This window comes from Brachionichthys hirsutus, chromosome 16 (assembly GCF_040956055.1).
Source record: "Brachionichthys hirsutus isolate HB-005 chromosome 16, CSIRO-AGI_Bhir_v1, whole genome shotgun sequence".
Taxonomy (NCBI): Eukaryota; Metazoa; Chordata; class Actinopteri; order Lophiiformes; family Brachionichthyidae; genus Brachionichthys; species Brachionichthys hirsutus.
Window position 1 is genome coordinate 2,862,101 of NC_090912.1, and position 26,053 is coordinate 2,888,153.

General features: G+C 43.5%; 4 protein-coding genes across 5 annotated transcripts; all 4 read right to left on the reverse strand.

The window, feature by feature from the left end:
- Positions 1–62: 62 nt before the first annotated feature.
- On the reverse strand, positions 63–3,904 carry cdc37 (cell division cycle 37 homolog (S. cerevisiae)). The gene is made up of 8 exons (XM_068750359.1): positions 3,542–3,904; positions 2,965–3,246; positions 2,615–2,720; positions 2,397–2,512; positions 2,160–2,282; positions 1,333–1,515; positions 1,172–1,243; positions 63–1,047 (listed from the first exon to the last, which is right to left on the reverse strand). The coding sequence occupies exons 1-8, from the start codon at positions 3,647–3,649 to the stop codon at positions 907–909; spliced, it is 1,131 nt and encodes a 376-aa protein (XP_068606460.1). The 5' UTR covers positions 3,650–3,904; the 3' UTR covers positions 63–906.
- A 442-nt stretch (positions 3,905–4,346) lies between these two features.
- cmc4 (C-x(9)-C motif containing 4 homolog (S. cerevisiae)) lies at positions 4,347–5,077 on the reverse strand. Its single transcript, XM_068750313.1, has 3 exons — positions 4,971–5,077; positions 4,819–4,884; positions 4,347–4,600 (listed from the first exon to the last, which is right to left on the reverse strand). Exons 2-3 carry the CDS (start codon positions 4,874–4,876, stop codon positions 4,464–4,466), a joined length of 195 nt encoding a protein of 64 aa, XP_068606414.1. The 5' UTR covers positions 4,877–4,884; positions 4,971–5,077; the 3' UTR covers positions 4,347–4,463.
- Positions 5,078–5,775: 698 nt separating this feature from the next.
- On the reverse strand, positions 5,776–11,895 carry LOC137905514 (vascular cell adhesion protein 1-like). The gene is made up of 9 exons (XM_068749759.1): positions 11,786–11,895; positions 10,747–11,022; positions 10,353–10,679; positions 9,995–10,258; positions 9,601–9,720; positions 6,619–6,879; positions 6,194–6,526; positions 5,861–6,115; positions 5,776–5,783 (listed from the first exon to the last, which is right to left on the reverse strand). Exons 1-9 carry the CDS (start codon positions 11,823–11,825, stop codon positions 5,776–5,778), a joined length of 1,884 nt encoding a protein of 627 aa, XP_068605860.1. The 5' UTR covers positions 11,826–11,895.
- Positions 11,896–12,728: 833 nt separating this feature from the next.
- Positions 12,729–25,583, reverse strand: LOC137906162 (choline transporter-like protein 2). 2 transcript variants are annotated; one of them, XM_068750468.1, is made up of 22 exons: positions 25,556–25,583; positions 19,904–19,952; positions 19,748–19,821; positions 19,565–19,649; positions 18,930–19,014; positions 18,525–18,638; positions 18,384–18,444; positions 18,175–18,298; positions 18,009–18,092; positions 17,815–17,927; positions 17,078–17,209; positions 16,880–16,979; positions 16,715–16,807; positions 16,148–16,232; positions 15,781–16,043; positions 15,601–15,695; positions 15,314–15,417; positions 15,127–15,200; positions 14,960–15,030; positions 14,661–14,749; positions 14,490–14,574; positions 12,729–13,455 (listed from the first exon to the last, which is right to left on the reverse strand). In XM_068750468.1, exons 1-22 carry the CDS (start codon positions 25,581–25,583, stop codon positions 13,349–13,351), a joined length of 2,115 nt encoding a protein of 704 aa, XP_068606569.1. In that variant the 3' UTR covers positions 12,729–13,348. The 2 variants fall into 2 exon arrangements, with proteins under 2 accessions (XP_068606569.1, XP_068606568.1); XM_068750467.1 differs by lacking the exon at positions 25,556–25,583 and adding an exon at positions 22,064–22,179.
- Between the last annotated feature and the right edge of the window lie 470 nt (positions 25,584–26,053).

Consider the following 26,053-nt stretch of genomic DNA (forward strand, 5'->3'; position numbering starts at 1 on the left):
AAATTATTTTTACTGCGGTCACATTTGCAACATGTACTATCAATCTACTCACGCAGCAAACATTATGAATCTGGTGATTGTTTATGACTTGAGAAAACTTGGCTCTGTTGTATTCTATTAATTTTCTTCAAGCATTACACTTCAAAACCCACGATGTTCCTATATTTGGAATATCAGACAGAAGAAAAATAAACCAAATAAGGCTAAAATAAACTTGATGTTTGATGTATGTGATAATCCATACAGTTCCACTGCTGGAACCAAATGATATTGAACAGCAAACATCCCAAACTCTTGCGCAGATGCACAAAGTCCATATGAAGAAGCAGGGATTAATAACACTCCAAGCCTCAGGTGAAACCTTTTATGGTTTGCTTATGACTCACTTTATTATTCTCCAAGTTATTGATTTGAAGAAATGTCACCCACACGCTGAATTATTAGACATCTCTACAACACTCCTGTCTTCAGCAGTTGGATATAATTCAACCTTTAATAGGGGAAAATAAAATAATCAATTTCAACATGATGTTACCATCTATTTACTTTGGTTGCTGAAGCCCTAAAACGTAAAAAAAAAAAAAAAAAAGCAGCTTTAAAACTGTGGGGGGGGGGGGGGGGGTAGAATTGTATGAACAACCTGAAAATGTCAATGTTGTCCAGCATTTCCCACTACACAACAGCGTCAGACAGGTGCACAAAAATAAATGTCAGAATACTGTAATGTCCAAACAAAAGACCTCGTTTCCAAGCAGGAGGTATAGATGCCGGTGCAAGCTCATCCCTTAGATATAAGCTAAATATTTCAATGCTTCTTGATTTAAAATCTAGTCATACAGAACATGGTTTATCAATTCAGGTGGTAAGCATGACTGCAGAAACAGCAATTCATGGGATCGATGTTGGTCATTCCTTTTTGGCTTCTTCTGGCTCCTCTTTCACCTCATCACTGGTCGCTTCTTCCACTTTTTCATCTCCATCATCGACCTTGGAGTTGGGGACCCAGAGACCAGAATCGATGCACCTTTTCATGTGAGCCTTCGCCTCCTAAAGAGTGAAAAAGAATGACATTTACTAACGGAGGGACAGAAAATCACGATTCCAACGTGAATTTACTGGCCAAAACACACGTTTCTCCTTATTAGGAAAAAAAAAAGAAAGGGAAACCTACCGTCGGGTCCATTTTGCTGATCGCGTCTTGTAACATTTGGATGTCCTTATCATCAAAGCATTTCTGCATCTCCTGAAAATCAGAGCATGCTTTATGTGGGAACTTTCAGGAAGTAGAGAAAACAGAGCGCGCTTCGGTTTCCTGAAAGCAGAGGAACTTACAAGTGGCAGGGACTCGTACACTTCAACAGGATCTAGCCCTCCAGGTCCCATGCGTTTTTGTTTCTCCTCTTCCTCATATTCCTTCATGGCCTTTTCTATGCGGATCTTCGCCCTTCCCCGGACCCTCTCCTTAAATGACTCTAGTTCATCGTTGAAAGCATCCTGGTACTGCTGATCTGCCGTCTGGGAGAGGACACACGTCATTCAGTGAGCCGACGGCCATAAAAAAAGAGCATTTCACTGAGCATTCCAGGCTCAAATGTCAAATTATTGCAGTGCTTCCAAAGCACAAATCCAGTAAAGAACCAAAGAAGTTACCCAAAAGTAATTGTGCAGCCTCATAGATCTTGTTTGTGAGACTGACACGTAGGTGTCCCACCTTAGGCCACTGAAATTGTTTGTTGTTGTAACAGGTGCAACAAAAGAGGAAGCGAAACAGGCTTCATGACTTCAAACACGGCAATAAAACACTTCTCTTCCACTTCAGCTGTTATGTTGCTCTTGAAATTGATTCGACTGCAGGAACAAAGCATTAAATTTAGTTCCGGTCCAATTGATCTAATTGTAAAAGCAAATGTCTTTGCTCCAGAGGCAGCCCATTCCAATGTTTCAGAAACTACTGGGGCATGGTGAGAGTGAGAGAGAGACAGAAGGTGGCAATAAAGCAAATAAGAGAAATAATGGTAGTTAAATTCACCAGAGGGAATAAAGACAAATAGATGAATGTGATTCCATTCTACATGGGTGCAGAATCAACACTGCATATCAAATGCATAAAGAAGCATTTCTTTTTCTAGTTTTGCTGCAGCGCAAACACGGGAAGTCACCTTGATCTTTGAGAAAAACTGACGAAAGCACCCTCGGGGGTCCACCTGGAGACTTTTCGCCAACTCTAAAATGAACTGCATGACGATTGTCTGATGAGACACTTGTTCCATCAATGAGTGTTTCTAAAAAAAAATAAAAGAAAAAGGAAAGCAGTTTTGAAATGTCGGAATGAGTTAAGAATTGTCAAAGATTTGGGCACAGAATTCTAGGATTCGGAGAAAACTCGTCGTACTCACCTCCTCAACTTCAAGGTCAATGCACATGATGACCAAGTAGTTGGTCGTCTCTTCGCATACGAGATGGGGGTTGTCAGAGAGGTACTTTTGGCTGTCGTCCCAACGTCGCAGCATGCCTACAGAGCAGACGGCAGCCATTTGCAGTCGCTACGTTCAAAGACCAATCCCCTGCAACACGCACTGAACATCAACGGTGAATGGAGGCTGCTGATGCTCACCGAAATGTTTGATCTGCTTCTCATATTTCTCCACAAATGTTTTGTGCTTTTTCTCCTTCTGTTCTTCGGTCTCCTCAGCGGCATCGGGGATGACGTTGACGATGCTCTGCGAAGAACAGGAAGTGGCAGCCATTAATCGTTAGAGACCGAGACTCTAGTTCTGTTACACAATGTCACGTCATACATTTCTAGAAATGAGGGGCCTAAAGATGAAATATCTTTAACATCCTACCAACATGAGCTTTTCATTGCTGCAAATGTATACATTAGTTTTCTAACATAGAGAAGGAATATATACCAATGTAATTGCCCTTTTAAATGCACAGAACATTCAACAATCTCTCTCTCACCTTGCTGAAACCATCCTTGCTGAGCGTGTCAACATTCCAAGCCATTTTCTTCTCTTCTTGAACGTGTTGCTCCATCTTCTTCTCCCACTCGCGCTCCTCTTTTTTCAGCTTCTTCTCCTCAGCCTGGACTTTGCTCAGCTCTGCCTTGGCATCGTCCGTCGGGGAAATACTCAGTTCCTGTACTTTTTTCTGTGCCTCCGCCACCTTTCGCTGGCAGTCTTGAAGCGTCTTCTTTACGTCGTCACCTTTTTTGTTATACTCTTCCATTCGGTCCACACGTGCCTAAGGTACAAATAATGTCAACAAATAGTATAGTTCAAATACTACAACAGCCACAGATACAAGCTTTCATTACAGCGGGTCAAATGACTCTGGAATTGATTGGAATTATGGGATGATAATCTTTAACTACGCCCATTACCAATTGTTTTCTCAGATCCTGCGCTTACTATTTAAATGTTGAATTATGACCTATACCACTATGATCATTTGTAGTTTCAGAGAATCAAAGTAAGCGCAAGAAACATTTAGCAGCCCAATGGCGACCGTGTGATAATCGTGTGGTTTAAACTTGTACCTGGTGTCGCCATCTGAAGAGGCTCGGCGTGTCGATGTTCGGATGGGTGTCGTCTTCATCGTCTGACACCTCGATGTGATCCCACACGCTGTAGTCTATCCCAGACATTGCTGCAGCACGAACCTGAAGTAAACAATGCTAGCTCGGCTAGGTGAGTGGGCTAAAAGAAGCTAACCCGGTTAACACAATCGAACGCGGATACTTTAGAAAGTGCGTTGTTGTTGTTTTTTGATGGATTAAATGTCTACGTTTAACCTAGACAAAGTGGCAGAAACCAACCTCACGGGAAATAACAGGGAATAGCAAAAAAGAGATCGAGAAAGATTTCGCTGCTTCACATTTCCGCTTGACGTAAGTACGTCATCCCTCCATTGGGCAAAGACGTATGACGTCGGACGGCGGAAAGCCTAGGCTGAAAACGTCACTAATAAGCGACAGACATGCGCCCATTGGGCAGAGACGTACAACGTCACTAATAAGCGACAGACATGCGCCCATTGGGCAGAGACGTACAACGTCACTAATAAGCGACAGACATGCGCCCATTGGGCGGAGACGTACAACGTCACTAATAAGCGACAGACATGCGCCCATTATTTCTTACGTCAAACATACTGTACATCAAACCTGCGTTATAATCTGAAATATTTTCACTACGTTTTAAGTTTAAAACTAAACAAATACTGATATTTAAATAAATAAGACGGTGGATTTGCCTTTGAACTGTATACTGTGGGTGTGCGAGCTACACGAGCTCTCAGCAACGACATGCCAATATTTAAAACAAGGACTAATCCAATTCGGATAATCATATTTTAATTTATTTCCAACTTATTAAAGTAACAAACAGTTGAGCACAATACACGTAGTTCAGTTAAACACAGACTCGATATTTCTGCTGTTAGAAGCTTTCCGTGAGAAGCTATGTGTTGCTTTTGGTCTCTGTAGTTTTTGACTTCTTGAACCCAGAGCAGCAGATGGACTTCCCAGTCTGCGTTTCACAACACCGCCGCATATCTCTGATCAGATCCTCGCACATGCTCTCCATGTACTTGTTTGCTGAAGAAAGGAAACGAAGTTAGGCAGACAATAATGTGGCCTGTGCTTTAAAAAAAATATACATTCAAGGGATGTTTCCTAAAAAAAATGTATAGTTCTTATATTCTTTTGATGAAGACAGTAACTGAAGATAATAAAACCACATGCTGTTACTTTGGCTATGGCACAAAGCAAACGCCTTGATTGTACAATACATTAAAATGGCAGTCCCAATGTACCTTGTAAGCACGTTTGAATCGCACATGCTTGCTTTTGGCACGGATCTTTCTGTGGCATAACGTTTCCTAAAAAAGGATCACACGGACACGTTAGTTGTCCCCTCACGGTGATTAAACATAATAGATGCTGCGTCACAAACACCGAATCCCACCTTTATCACCTAAACTCTTCTACGCTAGCTGAACGCATCGCGTTAAAGAAAGGTCGTTAGTGTCACTAGCCACTAAAGCTACTTCCTGACTCCTGGGTAAATGTTTTGGTCACGTGACCACATAAACTACTCCGTGGAAGGTGCAACACCGCCACCTTGTGGTCGAATAAAGAAAAGCGCCACAGACAGACACATTATCTAATTTATAAACAACAAATCAGGTTCAAAGTACTTTACTGATGTCAATGTACTTATGAGAACTTAAAATACAGTCACTAGCAGTAGCATACTATCAATAAATAATCTTATTACAATAAGTAATATGTTATAAAAACCGTTTTTTAATTGCACTTTTATTCAACAAATCAAGAAATGGTTCATATTTACATTAATGTGCTGCTGATTTTCAACGTTCAGTACTCAGGTTGATACATAAATTATAATGCACTCGTCATTGCTATCTGAAAGTAGATACATATATGTAATGTTACATGGTAATTTAAAACAAAAATATATCTAGAAAAAATATAAATTACATAAAATGTGTCATATTTGAAGCATAAAAAGCAGACTACTTCCTAAACAACCAATCTATCAGACAGAATATTGGAAAACTGGAAATAAAAAATTAAATGGCAGTTACCAAACATAATATATTAGGGATCCTTTTTTTTAATTTAAAGTTAATTCTGATTCTGCCAGATTGCAAGATCCTCATAATAAGCAGCAACTGTAAAATTCCCATAGTTTAAATCTTCTTGTTTGTGCAATGTGGTCATCAGATCCCAGCTCATGATCTCTTCTTTTAAACACCTAAGACAAAGCAAAAGAAGAAGTTGATTAGGCTACAATTTATAATGGCATCTTGAAAGCAAAGAGCTCCCTTCTACCTTTGGTCTTTGCCTTGACGATGAACCGTTTGCTCTTCTTCTCCAGCGTATTGGAGGCGGTGCAGGTGTAGGTCCCTGGGAGAAGTGAGGCGGAGGTAAGAACTGCTTCTTTACCCATCCTCTCTTGACTGGGATGGGAGGATTGCCAGCTGTACACAGGCGCTGGGTATCCTGTGGCGGTGCAGTTCAAGGTAATTTCGGTATCCGCCACATAGTCCACAACTTCTGTTTCAGGACCGAGGAATGCTGGGGGAGCTGGAGAGACGGAGCACAGGGATTAGATGCATCATCTTCTACGTAAGCGTGAGAACTCATTTCAGCTCCTTGACTTACAGTGCACGGAGACATTGAGAGGCTCAGAGGTCACGGTCGGAGGTGGTTGCGGACCCTCTGGTCCGAGCTCCAGCACTGCTACGCACCTGTACTGTGCGCCGTTCTCTGCTTTGGTTGGCGTGACCATGAGGATAGACGACGCTTGGACGGGCGAGGACGACGTGAGTTCAGTGAAGGAGTGGTTATAAACCTCGGATCGGCCTCTGTACCACCTCAGAGTGAGGTACTGAACAGGAGCAATGTTCTGAACCTCACAGAGCAGCTGGTACTCTTTTCCCGCCACCATGGCCCCCGTGTGGTTCAGAGGCCTGATGGAGACGGTGTCCGGGGTTTCTAGATGCGGATAATGCACAAAGTTCACGTCAATCAGAAAGGTTTGTGTGGGCAGAATCCACCGATGCGTTCGAGCCGGCGCCCCGACTCACTGTAGAGGACGAGGTTGAGCTTCTCCTCGCACTGGCGAGGAGCTGTGAAAAACACGCCGTAGCAGATGGGCTCCTCTATCCACTCGACGAGGCTGTCCACCGTCCACTGGACGGAGAGGCCCTGGAGGGCGTGCGTGGCGCTGATGGCCGATTCCCAGCCCAGGACACGGACAGGGCGAACGGCCTCGCAGCGAACCGACACCGACTCCCCAAAGCCCACCACAACCCTGGAGGGCTTGAGGATTAGAGAGCAGCCTTCACCTGACACTGAGACATACAGACATCATCACCATCATCATCAGTCCAAAAGGAGGACGGTTACCACTCGAATCTCTCCAAAGAGAGGGTTTTCTCCCTCTTAGGCCTACATTTACAGAAGGTCTCTATTCCCAGTCTGCAAGACGTTCACCACTGCTGATCAAACGCACGAGAAAAGTCAGATCCAGCAGCTCAAAACGATTTAAATAAGAGTTTCGGGATGCTGTTCTGTAAGGCAATGAAACTAAACTAACTTTCGTTGCAAAGAATACCTTTTTATTGCACAGTCCTGTCACAGTTCATGTGTGTGTAGCATGTAACGTGCAGACTATTGTGTAACCCAATGTTACATGCTGGTTAGATTTGAAGGATTAGCCATCATAAGTTATTTAACAAACATCTATTATCCAGAAAGTGAGTGAAAAATTCTTCTTCCCAGCAACACCTTACCTGAGTGAATCACGCAAAGCGTCAGAATCCGTTGGAGAAAGTCGTTTCCCATGTTACTTTCTGCACCGAGACGCCGATTCGGAGAGGAGAGAGAAAAAATCCAACTTGGGTCAAGCTTGGCTTCTCCGCAGGGAATTATGTCAGAACAAAAGCCCCCCCCCCCCTTCATCCCAGCTGACGTTGAGGGTGGTGGGGGTAGAACTAGAGGGAGATCTAACAGGTGGCAGGCCTCTGAAAAACAGCCTAATTTCTCAGTCCTGCACGGACCCTGCAAGCATTTTAACAAAGTCAAAGGCTTGCAAGTCCCAACGCCGATGATCTACCTGACGACGACGATGACAGAGTCACACAGTACAGTCAGAAAGTATTGTGCATGATGCATATATTTATATTTTCCCTTTCAGTATCCAGTATATTTATAAAAGGAAATTGAGCAGTTTTCTGTTTTAATCCAGTTCTGATCTGTAAAACTACTTTTGTGTCCTTCCTTTTACAAACTGACACATTTGACCCCTTTGAATAAAGAAATAAATCAAAAGTAGGCCAACAATGATTTATAAATTGGAGTTTTATTAGATTATTTTTTTTGCACATTGCATTCCAGCGTGAGGTGCGGCCACGTCCAACAAACAAGCGGTTGAATCCGTCGTGGTCCTTCTGAACGCTCAGCAGGCAGCAGCGGTGCGTTTGTGCAGCGCGTCGCTTGCAGGCCCCACACTGTGACCAGAATGCGACACAGCTCTGACCACAACTGCAGGGCAAGCCAGCACGTAATTGGATGCTTTTTTTTGGGAGGGGGGGGTATATTTACGGAGAGGCACAGCTGGGAATGTCAATGCACAGATTGCACTAGCACGTTCTCGCTCCATGTCGAATCTGCTGCTCCTTCTTGCCCTCTAGACAAATATGTTAAGCTCTATAAAAAAAGTCTTTTTTTTTTTTTAAACTGCGTGACAAATTGAGTAACATTCACTCTGCCAGGTTGTTATAGCAACAAGGTGTACAGAAACAGAAAGCTTTTGTGCGCATGACGGGGATTGAACCTAAAGAACATGGTTTCAGTGAGAGCAGGTTTATATGGGGGGGGGGGGGGGGGGGCGTAGGCAGGAGAACAAACACCCTCCTTTACATTCACTTTGTTTGGTACTAATTAGTATGGCGGTCTCAGCGCTGTATCAATGTAGCCCAGACAGAATAAGGGAGCGTGAAAGAGCGGTCCGAAAGTGGGAGTGAAATGAAGTCATGAAAGACGCCAGTTTGACTTTGCCTCGATCTGTATTCTGCCACAGCAAGCCGGCGACCGAGAAGCCGGCTTTATTTAACAATATGCATATTCACAAGCTCCTGATGCACAAAACACCACAACACATCGACCTTCTACGTTACATTCCAAGCTGCATATTCAGGCAGCATCAGTGAAGCAGCCGATGGTCAAAAAAACAGGTCATCAGTGCAAAGTGATTCAGATCCAGAGCCGTACCCGTGCAGACGAAAGAACTCTACTGTAAAAATGATTTATGCATAAACCAAAATGTTTTATAACGGACTTACAGCACCGTGCAAATCACAACAGCTGGCATTTAAATAGTTAAAAATAAAAAATAAAACCTTCGGAGTGCAGCTGCAACTGGTCTTACCAGAAATCACTCCCTTATTGACCTTTCATCATCATTTCGTTGCTTTGGTGTGGAGCATTAGTTCATCAGTGCGTCTCCTCCCACCCCAGAAACATTTCCTGCTGTCCTACGAGTCTAATGAGAATGACTCAGAGTGAACCGCGCAGCCAATGAGCCGTCGAAAACACCCAAACAATGGAAGTAAAAGAAAGCTAAAAGGCCCAGGAGAGCAGCAGAGACGAGTGTTAATGCACCACGTTCGCATTAGCTTTTACATTAGCTTTTACAGGAGGAAGAACTGAAGGCTGCGACAAGCAGAGCGGCACCATTAAAATCAGGAAGCAGGATTACGGCAACATTTAAAGCAAGTCATGCGTCCATGAAGAAATCAAACCAACTGATCGGTTGCGTGAGTCAACAGGTTTACAGTAACCGCGTTACGAGTCAATGTCCATTGTTAGTACAAAAGAAATACGAGCTACTTGAGCTTAGCAGCGAACCGGATGATGCTTTAGCTCCAGTGAGCATGCAGAGCGCACCGTGCTGCGGGATACTTGCGTCTCCAAGCACCAGAAACATTAAAAAAAAGAGTGTCATGGAAAAGCCATGCAAAAATGCTTTTGAGAAAATCCTCAAATAGGTCCTGAGGATTTGTGACAGCCTCCCTTGCTTAAGGAAAACGCACCTTCCTTAGTCACAAACAAAAGTCCGCCGATGGTGAGCAGGACCCCCAGAGCCATGAATCCTCCAATCAAGGCGGCGAAGGTTGCGTGGTTCCCTGTGGGACATGGGAGGGTTTTTTTTTGGTTATATTCTCTTCCTCAGCTCACTTGCTCAGACCGTCTTGGTCATGCAACAGAGGATTCTCTTTTCTTTTTTTTGATAAACGACAAAGGCCATAAAAAAAATTAGAACTAAAAATGCAGCCATTAAAATTCCAGCAGTGGTCCCGGAGCGGCTCCCTGGTGGAAAACAACAGCATGAAGGGGTTACAGAGAAGTTAGCAATGCAGGAATACGTTCAGAAATCTAATAAGAGTAGCAGAATCTTACTGGGAGGGTCCACGACGGTGAAATATTTGGTCCTGGCACCCTGGGCGTTAGATGCTGTACATTTATAGGTCCCTGGAAGCTCACAAGATGGACTCAAAGTGGATTCATTGGGGTTTCCATTCGCCTTCATTAGGTGAATGGAATCTGGGAAATGCCAGCTGTAAACAGGCATTGGATTTCCTGTCGCGGTGCAATTTAAAGTGAAGTTACAACCAGCTGGAATCTTCAGGGTCTCATTAGCAGGGCTGGCAAAAGCTGGAGGGTCTGAAAATATACGGGAAATACAAACAGGCAATTAAAATCCATTTAAAAAGAAAAGACAAACATAACGCATGCTCAGATCACGGCGAACGCTCACACAGCACATTCAGTTCATGCGGCTGCGATTTGACGGAGGGGAGATTTGGCCCCAACGCGCCCAAGTCCAGCTTCGCCTCACACCAGATCCGAGCGCCGTTGTCGTCTCTGCGTGCCGTCAGATTGCAGACGGAGGTTTCGTTGAGTGGACGGAAGCTGAGGCCATCAAACGTCTCTGTGTGGAACACCTCGTTTCCTTTGTGCCACCGCACGGAGACGTTGCTTATCGGCGCCACACCGACAACGTCGCACTGCACGCGGTAGTTTTCACCCTCCGTCAACGGGCCTGCTGGACTTGGCGGAGACATGGAGACGCTGTCTGGTGTCTCTGTAAAAAATAAATATATTAAAAAGAGGCCGGCTGTGCAACTTCAGATCGAGTTAAAGTGACTTACTGTAGACCGTGACGGCCAGGGTTTGATAACACTGCTCAGCATTCTGGAGATTGATGAAGCATATTGGTTCTAAGCCCCAGTCTGTGACAGATTTGATGTTCAACTCAAGAACGGAGACCCCAGCTGTGAGCGCCGTGCCGCCATTGGAAGCCTCCCAGCCCATTCCGGCGACCTGGTCGGACGACGTGCTGCAGTTGGCAGAGAAACGCTCTCCGATGTGCACCACAGCTTTGGGGGGGCTTATCTCAACTGGACAGGTGGAACTCACAGCCTTTCCTAGGAGGACACACAGAAAAGACACGGACGGCGGCGTCTCTCTGGATTCTGACACTGAAGGCTAATGGTGAAGAGTTCAATTTAAAAGAAAAAGCACAGTTCTCAAAACATAATTAGATTTTTTTTTTTTTTTTTGCAGAGTATTTCGAATTAAAATGTTGCAAGAATTTCCACTTTCAAAATAAAGGACCACCATGGGAAGATCTCCTGCCCTAATTACTTTGCTTTAAGTAAATTTATAGTCCAAGTACGAAATTAATCACCTTTCGTTTCAAATCTACATTGATATCGTCACAAGAGGGGAGTGAACGCAACAGTTTTAATAATAAAGAAAATGGCACCGACAGAGGAAGTCGTTTAAATAAAGCTAATAAACCAGCAGGCCTTAAACACATCACCACGTGTAAACAAGAACGTCCTGTCTTCGTCGTATCCGTGGTCAGAATTATGGCTACAGCGCATCCCAACGGCGTCCAGCGGTACTACTGTTCACAAATACATTGAAGTAAGTCTACACGGCGACACTGCGCTTCCTCTGGAAAATGGCAGCATGAAAATGTCTTATAATTTAATACACTTGTTTATTCAGTCGGAGATTTACTGCTTTACGGAAGATGGATCTTTGTCGACGGAGCCCAAAAAGTAAAAGCAAAGTATCCGGTTGACGTGATTCAAACAGCGGACGTCGGCCGGCCCGCTTTACGCGTGCTACCGAAAAGTTAATGCAAGCTTAAATAAAAGGTAAAGAACATAAAACTCTTACCTGCGTTTGCTATCAAGCAGCCGAACATAAAGAACAACATGTTGCTTCTCCAGCGTGACAACCAGCAACACTTTTTACACAAAAAAAGGTCCAGATGACGGAGTCCTTCTGCCCGGTAGCCGCTCGACGTCGTCCGCTCACCTGGAGAATGAAGTCGAAACTGAATCCCGTAAAAGTGAAACAGGAAAAATGCTGCATTAAATGTTCCCTCGAAAATTCCAGCTAGTCAACTTCGGGGCGCGGCGGTTGCGCGTAAACAAACACGAGTACACGAGTAGTAGACCGCATTCGGTTTATAGAGCGATTATCCTTAAAGGAATACAATAGTAGACAGTATGTTTCCCAAAATATTATTTCACTGCATATAAATTACATACAGCTGGAAAGCAAATGCAGGTTGTCCTACAGAAACTTAAACCGTAAACCCCCCCATTATAGTCAAACATGTTTCACTGATCCAAAGCATCTGGGAAGATCAAAATGGCCATGTGCCAATATCAATAAAAAACCATCACTGGTTGCGACAATGACACGGAGAACTCTGTTGTCTGAGGCATGAAGGTCAGCAGGCCGTCATCCCACCACCCCTTCTTATTCTGGAATATAAAGCACCTCCTCCAGATGAACCCGAGAAGAGAAAATACCTGGGCAAAAGGTAGAAAGGACAGGAACAGTAAAGGAAGCAGCCGTGCCAATACTTACTCATCTTACCCAAGCAGGACGTTATTCTTTTCTAATTCCTGCTTCTCTAACGGTCACGATTGCAGCGTGCAAACAATGTTCTACGCAATTTCCCCCTGAGAGTACAGAGTGTCTTGTAATCAGCAACTCATGGAGATTAGTGATTAATATCAGGCCTTTAAGTCAGGGACCTTCAGAAGCGGATGTAATAATAAAAAACATATTTTGGGTGCAAATAAAGAACGGCTCACGTGATTATATACAAAACTATGCTTTATTTAAAAAAAAAAAAACAGTCTCAGCTCAGTTCTTCCAACATAAAACATGGACCAATGAATAACTACAAACCAGTTATAATATAAACATTTCTTTTTATCTATCTCCCTGTTATTAGTTAACCACAGCATCAAATGCTGATTGTCTATCTGAAGATGAAAATATAAATCTCCTCTACAAAAATAGCAGGTTTATGGCTTTGGAAACAAGGTCAAATATACGTCTGAACAGATCGTACCTTCATGTAACACAATAATAATAAATCATGCCCAAATTAAAATTGCATGTTGGATGCACATTTACAACATGTATAAAAAAAAAAAAAAAAACATGGTGATGTTCCCTGTATTCAAATACAAATAAGATCATGTCCATTTTTCTTTTAACGCTCAAAACTCCAAATTCAACACGAGCGTCCGAATCGTCAGATGCAAAGAGAAGTGGAAATCGACCACCCGGGCTCCGACCCAACGGACGCCACTACTGATGGTCACCTGAACTCTCCAGGTGACTGGCAGCATCAGGTTATTGTCCAAAACGGTTTCCACTGAACAAAACCAGTCAGAATCAGCCCATAACTCGGCCTCAACTGCCAGAGGCGGCGCGTCACTCCGCCGGCTGGCTCTTGTTCTTCTTATTCAGGACCTTGCGGAGGCTCTCAGGCATCAGGTAGGGCCTCTCTGGGCTGCCGTCATTCCTCTCCATATCCTCCACTGGAATGCGATTCAATAAAACAGCAAAGATTTAACAGATGTACAACATTCAATATTTATATCTAATTATTCAAGGCAGTAGGTTCATTTGTACCCAAGCATTAAAAACTGTAAAATGCATTCAACGAAACATATTTAGTTTCCAAATGTTATCATCCATTTCACGGGAGTCGATTCCTTCACTTTATGCCGTTCATTCTGTTTATTAAACAAGCCATGCTGCCAAACATTTCTTTGTAAAGAGGATGAAAAGTTTATTTACTAGCATTCATTTCGATAAAAATCTTTTATGGCTTAGTGTGAACTTGAAACGCCATTTAGTGTATAGTTTTGTGAGATGAGCGCTTTAGCTAGAAAGAACCATACTATTACGGATACCAAATTTTTATAAACATAAACAGATGCCCACACATCTCCTCTCCAAGCGGAGGCCTTCTCCTGAATCTGGTGTCCGTTCGATTCCGACCCTTCACCTTCCAGCCGAGGAGCAAAAGTGTTCTTCGACAGAATCTCTCGCAGACTGGAGGACATGTAAAAAGGCCTCGCAGCTGAACCATCATTCCGCTCCAGGTCTTCGCCTTAGTTTGAGCATGTGTTGACGTATGTTAAATGGAGGTTAGTATTAAAATTAGGGAGAAAATGGGTGTTAAAAGGTCAGTAGAGGAAGGAGAGGTGGGGGGAAAGAAGGGACAGACAAAAAGAAAAAGAAAGTCAAACGAGCAAAAGCACGCAGATATTTCAGATGCAGAGGCTCCACAGCTCAACACCAAGCAGAACAACATACCGTGAGGCGCAGACTGTTATTATGAAAAGCACGGAAATCCCCAAGTCACATCTATTCATGCAATTCAGAGGGAGGGGCAGCCCAACACCGAGAGCAGAGTGAGACTTGAAGTGTGTAAGTTCCCTCTTCAATGCAGCATGGCCACAGCGCTGGTTGTCTTCATGTAAAGGCCAGCTGTGCTTCAGGAGGCAATCCAATAATAATAATATATGATGGTTGACAAAGGCTGTGGAAGTGGAGAGCTACTTACAGAAACAGAAGAAAAGTGTGTCCACACACATGGAGTACACGCTGAAGAATCCATGGGCAATGAGGTAGGAGCCAATCACCACCGTCTGGCGAGGACGGTGAGAACAGTACGCTCACACTTCATTCAGAAAACACGTGTGGAACAAGTTGACGAGGAGATAATGAGGCTCACCAGGATGGGCACCCAGTAGTAGTGGAGATTGGGAGCCGTGTCCTCAAAGGCCCTCACCCTCCCAGAGAAGAAAAAGAAGGCGAAGACTCCTGGAGAATTAAATACCATATTACTATGTATTCATTCAAGTTCATTCTCATTCACAGATGTGAAATGCCTGCAGACATCCGCTGAATGAAATGCGTGAAATACAGCCAGTCCATGCAAAAAAACTACCGGTGCATGCGTATTGAATATCACACATTCATTCATAAAAAACTGACGCATGACGAGTGCTGTTGAAAAAGAAAGAGACTCACCCACAAGACCAACAACAAGCAGTTTGCCCAAAAACAAGAGGAAATCCGTCACTTTGTCCAAGACGGCCACCCTTAAAAGAAAAAAAGAAAAAAGAAATAACTTGAAATTAACCCAGAAAAATAACTGAATTATGTATTTGTGTCATCAACACACCAAGAAGACTCACCTGATCAAGTTCCTCATGAGGAGGAAGAAGGCATTTTTGGCAGAGGTGCAAAAGTTTTTGCCATAGATCGCCACCTAGTGGACAAACACTCATTGCATTTATACACGAAAACACTGCAAAGAATCCACTTCCGTTGTACAGATGGACAGGCAGAGTAAATAAACCAGCAGACAAAAGAACCGCTCACCATAATGTAAGCATTTCTGTTCAAGAACTTGATGCACTTCTCCAGACACCAGAAGCAGCACTTCAGACAGCACAACAGGAACTTTGTAAGCTTATTATGGGCTCCTGTGAATAATAATTGGCAGATAAGTGAACATTTAACAAACACTGGAATCACATCGCCTCGGTTTCCACACAGATTAGCATGAATTAGTTACTTAAAAACAAAGTTATGTTGCTTCAGTTAAATTCTACACAATTCTAGAACAACAAACTGCTTTTCAGATTTTCTATGAATTGGGAGCAGACCTTCCAGTTTGTGGTCCAGATATTCCAGCAAAACCCTTATGATCTGAATGACTGAGAGAATAAAGGAGCCAAATGCCAGCGTTCCGGTGTGATACCTAAAAAAAAAAAAAAAAAGTAAAAGAATGATCTAAATTCAGATGCAAAGGAGACTGCATTGCAGGAAATCAAGCAAGTCTTTACCTGAGAGATCTGCCCAGGGCAGAGAACACCGGGAAGGTAGGCATGTCATCCGGTTTGACGGCGGCCCAGTAGTACGAGGCGAACGCCCCGGCCAGGGTCATCTGTCCCAGAGCTGTGACGAAGTTGGCACACCAGAAGAAGAGGAAGACGTTGTAGAACTGAAGGCCAATCAGGTATTTGTGGTAGACCGTCTCTCCGCCGTAGAACGCAAACAGGCACTCGGAGTCTCGGCACTGCGCTTTCATGGGACTGGTCGTGAAGTTCTGGTCACAGATACAGGCCATGGAGGCACATTCAAACAATCCTTCACTATGAGCGACATATCAATGTTGGATCAATGACGGCATTAAATAAACGGAACGCTTACGGCCGGGTCACAAGTTGCTCTTGAGTAGATGCAAACACTCTCGTTGAAAACTTTGTAGACGGGTTCGTTCGAGGTCGACAAGAAGCTGATGGATACGTCAAGGGCAACGATGAGAACTTTACGGGACTACAAATCCCACGCGACCTCTGGTTTAACTGCTGCAGGGCTTCAGTGATCTGTGTGGTCCAGGTTTATGGAACTAGTGGGACGCTAGACAGGAATGTGCACCCGATTAACAATCAGGCATTTTGCTCTTTGTGTTTCCCAGCTTTGTGCCGTCACATTATTTTCTGAATTAGATGCGTTCTTGATCGCATAGTCGCCTTCGCTCAAAAACAACGTTAAAATGATTTGCAAAGTTGGCAACATACCTGCCGGCCATCAAAATGTTCCTGAGGGCAGGTGCACTTCAGTTCTGTATCTCAGATAAGAGTCCTTCTGTCTGAACAACAATGCGGGACTCTGCAGACCTACAGAAATGTTCGATGCCCGAAAGACGCTACAGACGTTCCATCCACGAAGGCCTAATGAACTATGGTCATAATGACGGTGAGGGTAAACGGATACACGGCAGTAACTGCCCAGTAGGTGATGACCACCACCAGGAGGAAGAAGGTGAATATTGGATAGAAGAGGGAACACATCACATGTCCAATGGTCCTGGAAACAAGAAGAGAACAATTCAAGATCTCAACTCGGACTCATTTTATCCTCCCCTCTAAGCCCGCTGACCTGCTCGCTTCTTTGATGAGAGCAATAGCAACGAGGATCCTCTTCCTGAGGAAGATGAGCAGCAGGATGATGATGACTTCCACGATGGCCAGGATGATCACTAATGGAGGAGGAGGGAGACATAGGGTGACGTTAAATGGATGTCCCAATTCTACTGCAACATGTTAGAAATGTAGATTATATTCTATTTATACTGACTGAAGGCCAGCCACGTTTGTCTGATCTGCAGGTAGACGGAGAAATCTGTCTGGAAGCCCAGCTCCTGCAGCGTGACGTCAGCGCCTGGCTCTCCTTTCAAAGCAGCGTATTCCATGTAGCAGTGGAAGATGCCTGAACAGTCACCACAGACACGCGGCATTTTTAAATGGCTGTCATTTTCATGGATTACTCGGCTAAAATAAATACAAACATGGAAGCAGTTAGGGGTCTTTAACCGTGAGAAGAGGGGAGTCGAAGTTTTTACTCCACATGCATTAATTACAAGCTCACAGACCGGTTCTCCTCTGAAAGGCTAACATTCCTCCCTTCCTGTTTTCAGGAATTTATGTTGCAAAATGAATCTTGAAAAACAGATTCAGACACGTCACCGCATCTGTAGAGGGAGGTGCATGATATTTAGAATCTCAAACGGAAAAAGCCAACCGGATGTTTGGGGGGGGGGTTCCTTCCACGGAAAAGTAGAAGCAAAATGGAGGAGATGCACGGCTCCAGGAACATCTCAGAAAAAAAAAAAAACACATTCTGCTTGAAGATTATTTGAATTCTGAAAGGGTCTTGAAGGGTTTGATTGCATTTTTTTTATGCACGTTAAAATGTTTTCTATCCACTGCAGCAGCAACAGCAGGATAGAGTTTTACAATTAGGCCTCTGGGGCGCTGATGCACTTTGAGGTGACTTGACAGAGACAGCGAGGTCGGGTGTGATTTGGCCCTTACCGTATCCTATTACCAGAATTACCAAGGCAACCATGACCCAGACCATGATCCCTGCCAGGAAGCGCAGAAGGACGAGGAAGATGAGGCTGAGGACAGTAGCGATGACCAACCCACTGGAGAGGCGAAATAATTGATGCTTCTGAAAAACTAGGACTAACAGGGAGGCTGACTTACAGCCCGAGGGAGCGACTTACATCAGGATCCAGTACCAGGACTGTGTGTAATCCTCAAAGATCTTCATGGCCACCTGACGGGCCTCAATTACCACAGAGGCATTCCTGTTGGAAGAATCCTGCATGTTTACCGCGTCCTTAATGGCGTATTTACAGAATCTACTGGGACTAAAGAGAATTTACTCACCTGACTCCGTCCAAAAGATCCCTGGCATCTCTCATTTTCCCAGTTTCATCTTCAAAATGAGAGCTGTTGCCGACTGTTATCACGCCGCCACTCTGACCCAAAGCCGGGAAGCATCTACGAGTGACTGAATGGAAGCAGAAGAAAAGGTAATCAAACGAAAACAATACAGTAACAGTTTCCACAGTGAGGAGACGGGTGGCGAAACTCACAGGGTTTGCTGGGGATCAGCATCGCAGGACAGAGACCCAACTCAAGGATCTTAGGCACGCCCTGAAACACGGCACACGCAGACGCAGATCAGCAGGCGTGTGGAAACGATGGCAAAGATTCCAAGGAGGTTGTAAACTCACCATATTGTTTGTCACTCCTTCTTTACAAAACTTTTTATAGTAGTCAAAGTCTTTTCTGTTGGCGTAGGCTTTAAGTAACGTCATGAACCTCTCGGGACATCGCTCCACACACATCTGAGAAATATTCAAAGCAGGACACCATTCTGTCAAAAAGCAGGATTCACTGCTTCTAAAGTAGACGCAGTGCACCGCGGGGCAACTGAAATCATCCTACATACGACTAACGCTTAAATGCTTTGAAAGTTCTGCTGAAAGCGGTTTTATTGTGTCGATGGAGGCTTTTCTACCGCACAGCGATGTAAACAGGAAACGGAGCAGCTGCTTGTAGTTTGAGAAATCGTTTTGTGGACCGAGTTGCTTCGCCAGAGGCAAACGCACGTGACTAAAGAACAGCGGCGTTCTCACCTGAGTGGTCGGACACTGGAACTCCAGCAGCACCACGGGGCTGGCACACTTCATAATGTTGAAGTAGAACAACAAAGGCTTGTTCCTGTCACAACACACGGAAGAAAAAGAAGAAGAAGAGGAGGAGGTGTGACGAGTATGCAGGAAACCCCTATTTAATTAAATCAGTCAGACTCTTCCTTTAGAGATGTAGAGATTTAGGATAACCTAAAAGAGAAATTCTAAATTACACTTGAAGACAGGTTATTACATTATTTCCAGATTATACAGGGGGGGGGGGGGGGTCCAGTAGAATCTATTTATTCCCAAATATTTATTTTGATAATATTTAGGTATTAAATTAATGGGTGGATTTGTAAATGTTTGATTTAATCATTTGAATTATAAACAATATGAAGATGAGAGAAGACAGTAGAGAGGATGAAAGATAGTTTGTTGTCTTGTGTCTTCAAATATTAAAACATTTTAATTCTCAGTACCTGCCTCATTTAAAAATTACAAATACAAATTGCAAACTAATATTTTGAATACTTGGAGTGTGTGACCCGTGTGTGTGTGTGTGTGTGTGTGTGTTCTCAAAATGGACGAAGTCCGGTAACGAAACATGGACAATTAGAATTGTAAGCAACACTAACTCGAGTGGGGTTCCAGCCTGACCACAGAACTGCCCCCGGCTGTCTGTGGGGTAGATCACCTTCCTGGGATCGCCCTGGGACCAGGCTAGGACCAGAAATACAAGGTAAAGGTTACAAAGGGTATTTCTTTAAGTATATACTGTATGTTTATTTGTAAACCATACTGCAGTGCCGTTTCCTTACCAAGTATTCCGACTGCAATGTACCCCAGTATGGCGATAGCGAAGAGGACGCAGCACACGATGTCTGTGCAGCCCCTGGAGACGCAGCACATTTGATGGATTGAAACAAAGGCACAGTAGACACTTGGACCAGGACCAGATCACACCTCAGCCTCACCTGTTCTGGATCGGACCCTTGAAGTTCGGGTCATACTTCCTCGGCTCACCTGTTAACAAAAAACACAGGTGCACTTTAGTTCTGTCACTAAAGCTTGGCCTGGTGAGAGGTGTGCAACCACATCTGTTAAAACCAGGGATGCACTTTGCACCCGACTAACTGAGTAAAGTTAGAAAAGAGCCGATTTAAGGTTGAGAGAAAGAAAACACAGCGATCTTCCTCCCATTCTTCTTCCAGAGGACTTTTCCCTTCAGGCAAACACGCCTGGCAAGTCAAGGAATTCCTCCCTGGTGACTAAGTACAAGCAAAGGTAAATAAATAATTACTTAAACACACAAGGCTAGCTGAGCCTGAATCGGTTCTTAAGTTTAATAAGGTTATAATTCATTTTCTTTTTTTAAAACTAAATCGGAATTTGACAAAGTCTAAATATTTTTGTTGCCGTGGTGACGACAACATTGTGTGAAGCAAAGTTTCCCCATTTTAACACATTTAAAACGAGCATGAAATTCTCAGGAGAGAAAGATGATTTTCAGTAAGGAAATAAGTAATTTCAGTCTCTATGAATTACATTTGAGAATAACTTCTTTAAAAAAATAAAAACAAAACTTTAGAATTTAATAGAATCCTCATATTTTCATCTGAGGAAAAGATCATTCTGGATTGATCTGGTTAAAGAAGATGAATAATTTCAAAATAAGAAATAAGACATCATTTCAGTCAGTGGCTGTTGTGTGTAGAAAGTTTGGTGAACTCAAAATAGTTTTTTTATTTAGCAATGCTCTGGAAACATGTGGCAGACGGCTGGATGGATGCATCATTATCATTCATCTTCTCCTCTCTGCATTTGTGGTGGGATTAAAGACTCCCTCATGCAGCCTTGAGATTCCTACCTAATCACGTCTTAAAACAGAAACTTGTAAAGCGTGTCCAGAATTTGAAAGCAGCTCCTCCCGACCTTCCTCCTTGCAGCAACGGTGCCTGGATGCCTGAACCACAAGCTTACGCCACGCTCTGGGACGGAGGGTTTTAGTTTCGACAAACCAAACCAACAAAAGGAAAAAGGCGCTGAAACTACCCGAGGTTATCGTGCCATCGCCTCTGGACCGTTTTGGTTCATTTCTAAACTCCGGTGCCGTCTTTGAATCGTCCTAAGACGTGAATAAAGGGCCGCTGGTGCGTGGGTAGATATTGCAGGCTCAGGTTTATATGCAGGGCATTTTGCTGCAGGTTACGGGAGGTCAGCATGTCAGAAGCACGAGTGGGAGCCTCCACTTCCAAAGAAACTCTTCTATGGTCTCCAGCTTGAATTCATCAGGGAGCATTTTTCCCCCCCACTTAGCAGGCCAATGCTCTCCAGAGCAGAAAGAGAACAACTCGCTACATAAATTACTTCACAACAAATATAAAGCATCGATCCTGGCTATAGGTTAGAAAGCTACACGCTTACTAGCAACATAAAATCAGAGATTCATATCAGAGACACTTTTGCAATCATCTCATTTAAATATTTTAAAGCACACAAACCAATCCAACACTGATGTGTAGCACTGGATCCCAACATGTTAAGGGTCCAAACGGAGCCGTGTGATATTCTCTGCGGCGTCTTGCATATTAATTATGCACGTGGTCTGCAGCATAATTACTGTGGGAAGCTTTTACCAGGCAAGCTCTCGGCTAACTTCCTGTTGCATAAACTGTGAGGTTATTCTGAGGTGCCATTTCCGGCATGTTTAACATTGCCACTTCTAAAACATGGGAGACCGGATGAAACCGAGATTCAAAGAGAAGAGAGACCTTTTTAACTTCAATGTGTGTAACTGAAAGGAGCAGCGGCTCGCCTTAATGAAAAGCGCTTTTAATGGATTGTCTGCCCACATGCTCAAACCTGATAGTCATCCAGGAAAAGCGCTGATAAAAGCGCGCCCAGCTTTCACACACCTGTGAAATCAGCAACGCCGCCAGCCGTAGCAGTTTCCACACAAACACACCCACAAACTTCCCACGAATGCTGATAATTCCCGTCGAGTTTCTCTCAAACAACCGACACGCCTCATGAACTTTTAAGAGTAAGACCAGTCCGAAAAGTAACCCACAATCCTCCGGTGAGGTTCCTGGATGCATTCCAAATTGTGAAATTAAAGTAAAAACATCAGTTACCATGCTTTCCATAATACTGTCCATCTTCAGGCATGTTGAGATTCCTCTCTAGGAACAGGGTTGAAATGCACAGAGAATCCTTTCTACTCTTCCTCGTTCATCCAGTGGACTTCTTTGTCCGACTCTGCTGTTGTCAGCGAGCAGAAGTGGGGAGGGAAACCACTGGTACTGAGAAACCAGTCGAACCTGTCCTTTAATAGCTGTGAGCCAGCGCAGCCAGCAAGGCTCCACTTCCCTTACTTTCTGTTTATCCTGAAACAAGTGACTCGACTCCAATCTGGGCCCCACCTGTGCATCTCCCTCTGTCTCCTCCCACTTCTAAAAAAGACCACTTTCTGTCTGTTTCTCTCTCCAAAAGCTGCCAAACAGCCAAATTAAATAACCTACAGCATAGCCCAAGAGACGGGAATTCACGGACTTGTGAAAGACAGGAGGGTGTGGCCTGCAGTCGGGACGGAAACTGGAGTCAACTGCCTTAAATGTTATCAAAAACATGGATCTGAAGTAAACAAGGAGAAACGCCACCTCCACCCTCTTGTGGTGTTTTGTGTTGCTGCTCTGGAGGAGGAATAATTGCATCAGAATGGCTGCACCTCCCATTACCCATACTACCCCGAAAGCACAACATGGAAACATGAAAACAAAAACATATATAGTTTTATGTTGAGTGATTGCCTTCACACTGCCACTCAAACCTCTTCCTCCTGTGATTACTCCCATCTAGTTGGGGATCAGCAGTACTGCATGGTGGGAGAAGCGTCTTTGGAAACTTCGGATCACTCTTTGTTTTGTATTAAACAGGAAGCTGAAAGCCACCCAAGATTTAACAAAGAGTCCACAGACAGACTAAAGGGCACACATGTTTTTTACAGATGCTCACAGAAACAGAATGAAAGCTTCCATCCAGTCTCTTCTTGTTTGTTTAATGTCACTGTACATGGGAAATCCAACCAGGCGCTCCGGCTTCGCTATATTTTCCTTTAAAATAAATAAATGAATATATTTCAATTATCCTGATGCAAAAGAAATTGTGAAAGCAGGAAAAGCCCAGTAAGAATTAACAATGCTAACGATGACGTGTGGAGCAATTCATTGTATTTATCATTGTATGTATCTCAGAGGTTAACGCATGCCGCTCACATGACCAAACTGAACAGCCCAAATAAAAAGTCTTCCAACTTCATCCATGTTTCAGGGCTGTGTGAAGACAAAAAAATCCACCCACATCTTTTTTAAATCAGATTTATGTCACTAGATTGGATACAGATCCAGTTCACAGCGATTGTGACATGAATAGGAGTGGTTGGATTCATGCTCATTCATGTGGAACCTTGATGACTGTTGTCATCAGTCATCAGCAAGCAAAAACAATTTGAGAGGAGAGACGTCGACAAAAAGACAGAGCATCGGTTGTTCGGGCAAAACGCCAGGCATTCACTCACGCCAGGCATTCACTCACGTCCAGCGCATTCCACTTTGATTTGAATTACATTCATTGTCCCATAAATTAGAGTTTGTGTTGTTGGGTCATCAGCTGACTCATATCAATGTGTGCATCGCCTCCAATTTGGAGAACAGAATCCTTCCCACAGAGCTGGATATGTGTCACTAATAACGATCAATTTAAGCAGTCAAAACAAAAAAATCTGCTTTAGGGAAAAAAAATAATAAAAAAATCTGAAATTAATAATGTTGAAACGACATCTTGTGGTGGATTACCTTAAACCACCACAAGGTGTCGTGTACAGCTGCTTTGACCCATTTTAGTTCTAACACTGTAGATGTAGCTTCAGTGACTCAGGAGCTACATCTAAAGGGCCAGTGTTATAACAGAGGGACTGTGAAGTTGGCAGACTATTCAGCATATGGCGGCTCTGTCTGCTGCCCTCCCCGCCCGCCTCCCGCGTCTCTCATTACAGGGTGTGGAGTGCTCAAGTCCAACTTCAGACCTATTTATAGAACGTGGAGCCCTTGCGCCGCATGCATGTTCTCTCCTGGTCTGTTCCACGGGTGAAAGTCTACGAGAACTGAGAACCGGGTTCTACGTCAGCTGATAAAATGTCACAAGAACATGCGGCACATTAACAGGATGGTGCCACAAACGGATGACCGATAACAGGAAACCAGAGCTGGTGCTGATGGTGTATGTTTTAAAATGATTGCAGTAATTATATCTTTTTTTTTAGTGGACAAGCTGATGGCTTACTGGCCTTACTTTGACATTTAAGTGTCAATAAATACAGAAAATATGCTCTGGGGTGGCGATCCTGCTTCCGTAACAAATCCTCTCTGCACTTATACATTTAGTTTTACCAATCTGTCTCACACTGCTCATGCCTTTAGATCCCACACTGGAAGCATGCAGGCAGAGTCACTAGACCAAAGATTCACGAGATCGGGCTGTTTGGCTATCATGAGGCTCATTTAATTGGAAGCTGGTGCAGAAATGTTTTTAGCCAGAAAGGAGGGAAGAAAAACAGCAGGAGCAGGAGGCAAACGGAAACTGCAAAGATAGCTCGCTCTAACAATCCGCATCTACATGAAAGACAGGGCAGATCTCCTAAATATGGCGTATAACTACAAGTGAACTTTCAGAGGGTTTGGCTGCTTCAAATCCTGTCATTAATGTTTCTTGATATATCTTAGCCTGAAATTACACCAACATTTTCTAGCATAAAAAACATCTTACTGCCGTAAGGGGCAATAAATTCGTTAATTTGGATCATGTGGGGGAAAATAGTGTTTACAGAAAAGAGCAGAGAAATGTGGTACTTTGTTATTCATTCCTACTTATCCATATCAACATGTGGCTGCAGAGCATTATGGATTATTGGCTTTTAAAACAAAACAATGCTCTATGCATTGTTTTGTTTTCTTAAATAAAATGAAATTGAGCTAAAATGCATCACCCCTAAAAGACTAAGATAAAGATGTACAACCACAACCCCAAAATTTGTTATGCTAATGGTGGATGATTTATGTACGAAGGACTTTCAACGGAAACAAGACCGCAAGGGCTTTTTTGAAATGCTCCTCTTAGACAGGATGTTTGACTGTATTTGTACTGTAATACATGCTACTGTGTGACTGTACTTGCACTCTAACATTCTATCTAATAAATATATTCATCATCATCGTCATCAAAACGGTTCGCATAAACATAAATAAACAAAACATCTTAAATACAGTTCACAGAAAATGCATTTAATTTTCAAAATCAACTTTATTTATTAATAGTCTTAAACATAGCTGGGTCCCTGCTGGGATCCTCAACATTACCAGTCTCAGGAATGTAGCAGCAACTGGTCGAGTACAACGGGGACATGTGGGACAACGGGGACATGTGGGACAACGGACACCCAGAAGAAAGGACACCCGTTTAAACACAACCTGAACAAAAACGTCGCACTCACGCCTATAGGAACAAGCTAATAAAGAATGACAAGCTAGCTAACACAGAACATATTAAATCGGAACATGAAATAAGTTTACCATATTTTGGCTTCTCCTCCGGCTCCATGCTGACGGGCGTGTTAGCTGCAGTCCAAACCTCGATCACTTACAGCATACTTAAAGGCTGGCCAGGTTTTCGTGTTGGCGTTTCTGTCAACTTGAAAACTTTTGAAGAAATCCGCTCAAAACTCTGGAAGGTTCAGAGTTTAGTGTTTAAAGGGACGTCCCAAAAGAGGGGACTTCCGGCCAATGACAGCAGAGATAGGTGTGATTGACAGTTTACCTTAACCAATAAGTGAGCGAAAACGGACGTAAACATTCGTGGTGGGCTGGGTTAATTTCTAGCGCTGCTAAATGTGCCTACTGCTGTCCCTTTAGCTGTTATAGCGAGCTTAGTTTAACTCTATATTTGTTGACACTCACACACATGATACCAGCCACTAAGTTATCTATTGTTTTATAATAAAACAAATACTTGAACAAATGTTTTGATATATTTAAGAGTATTTTATTAGTATAAACCTGGAATTGCGAAAG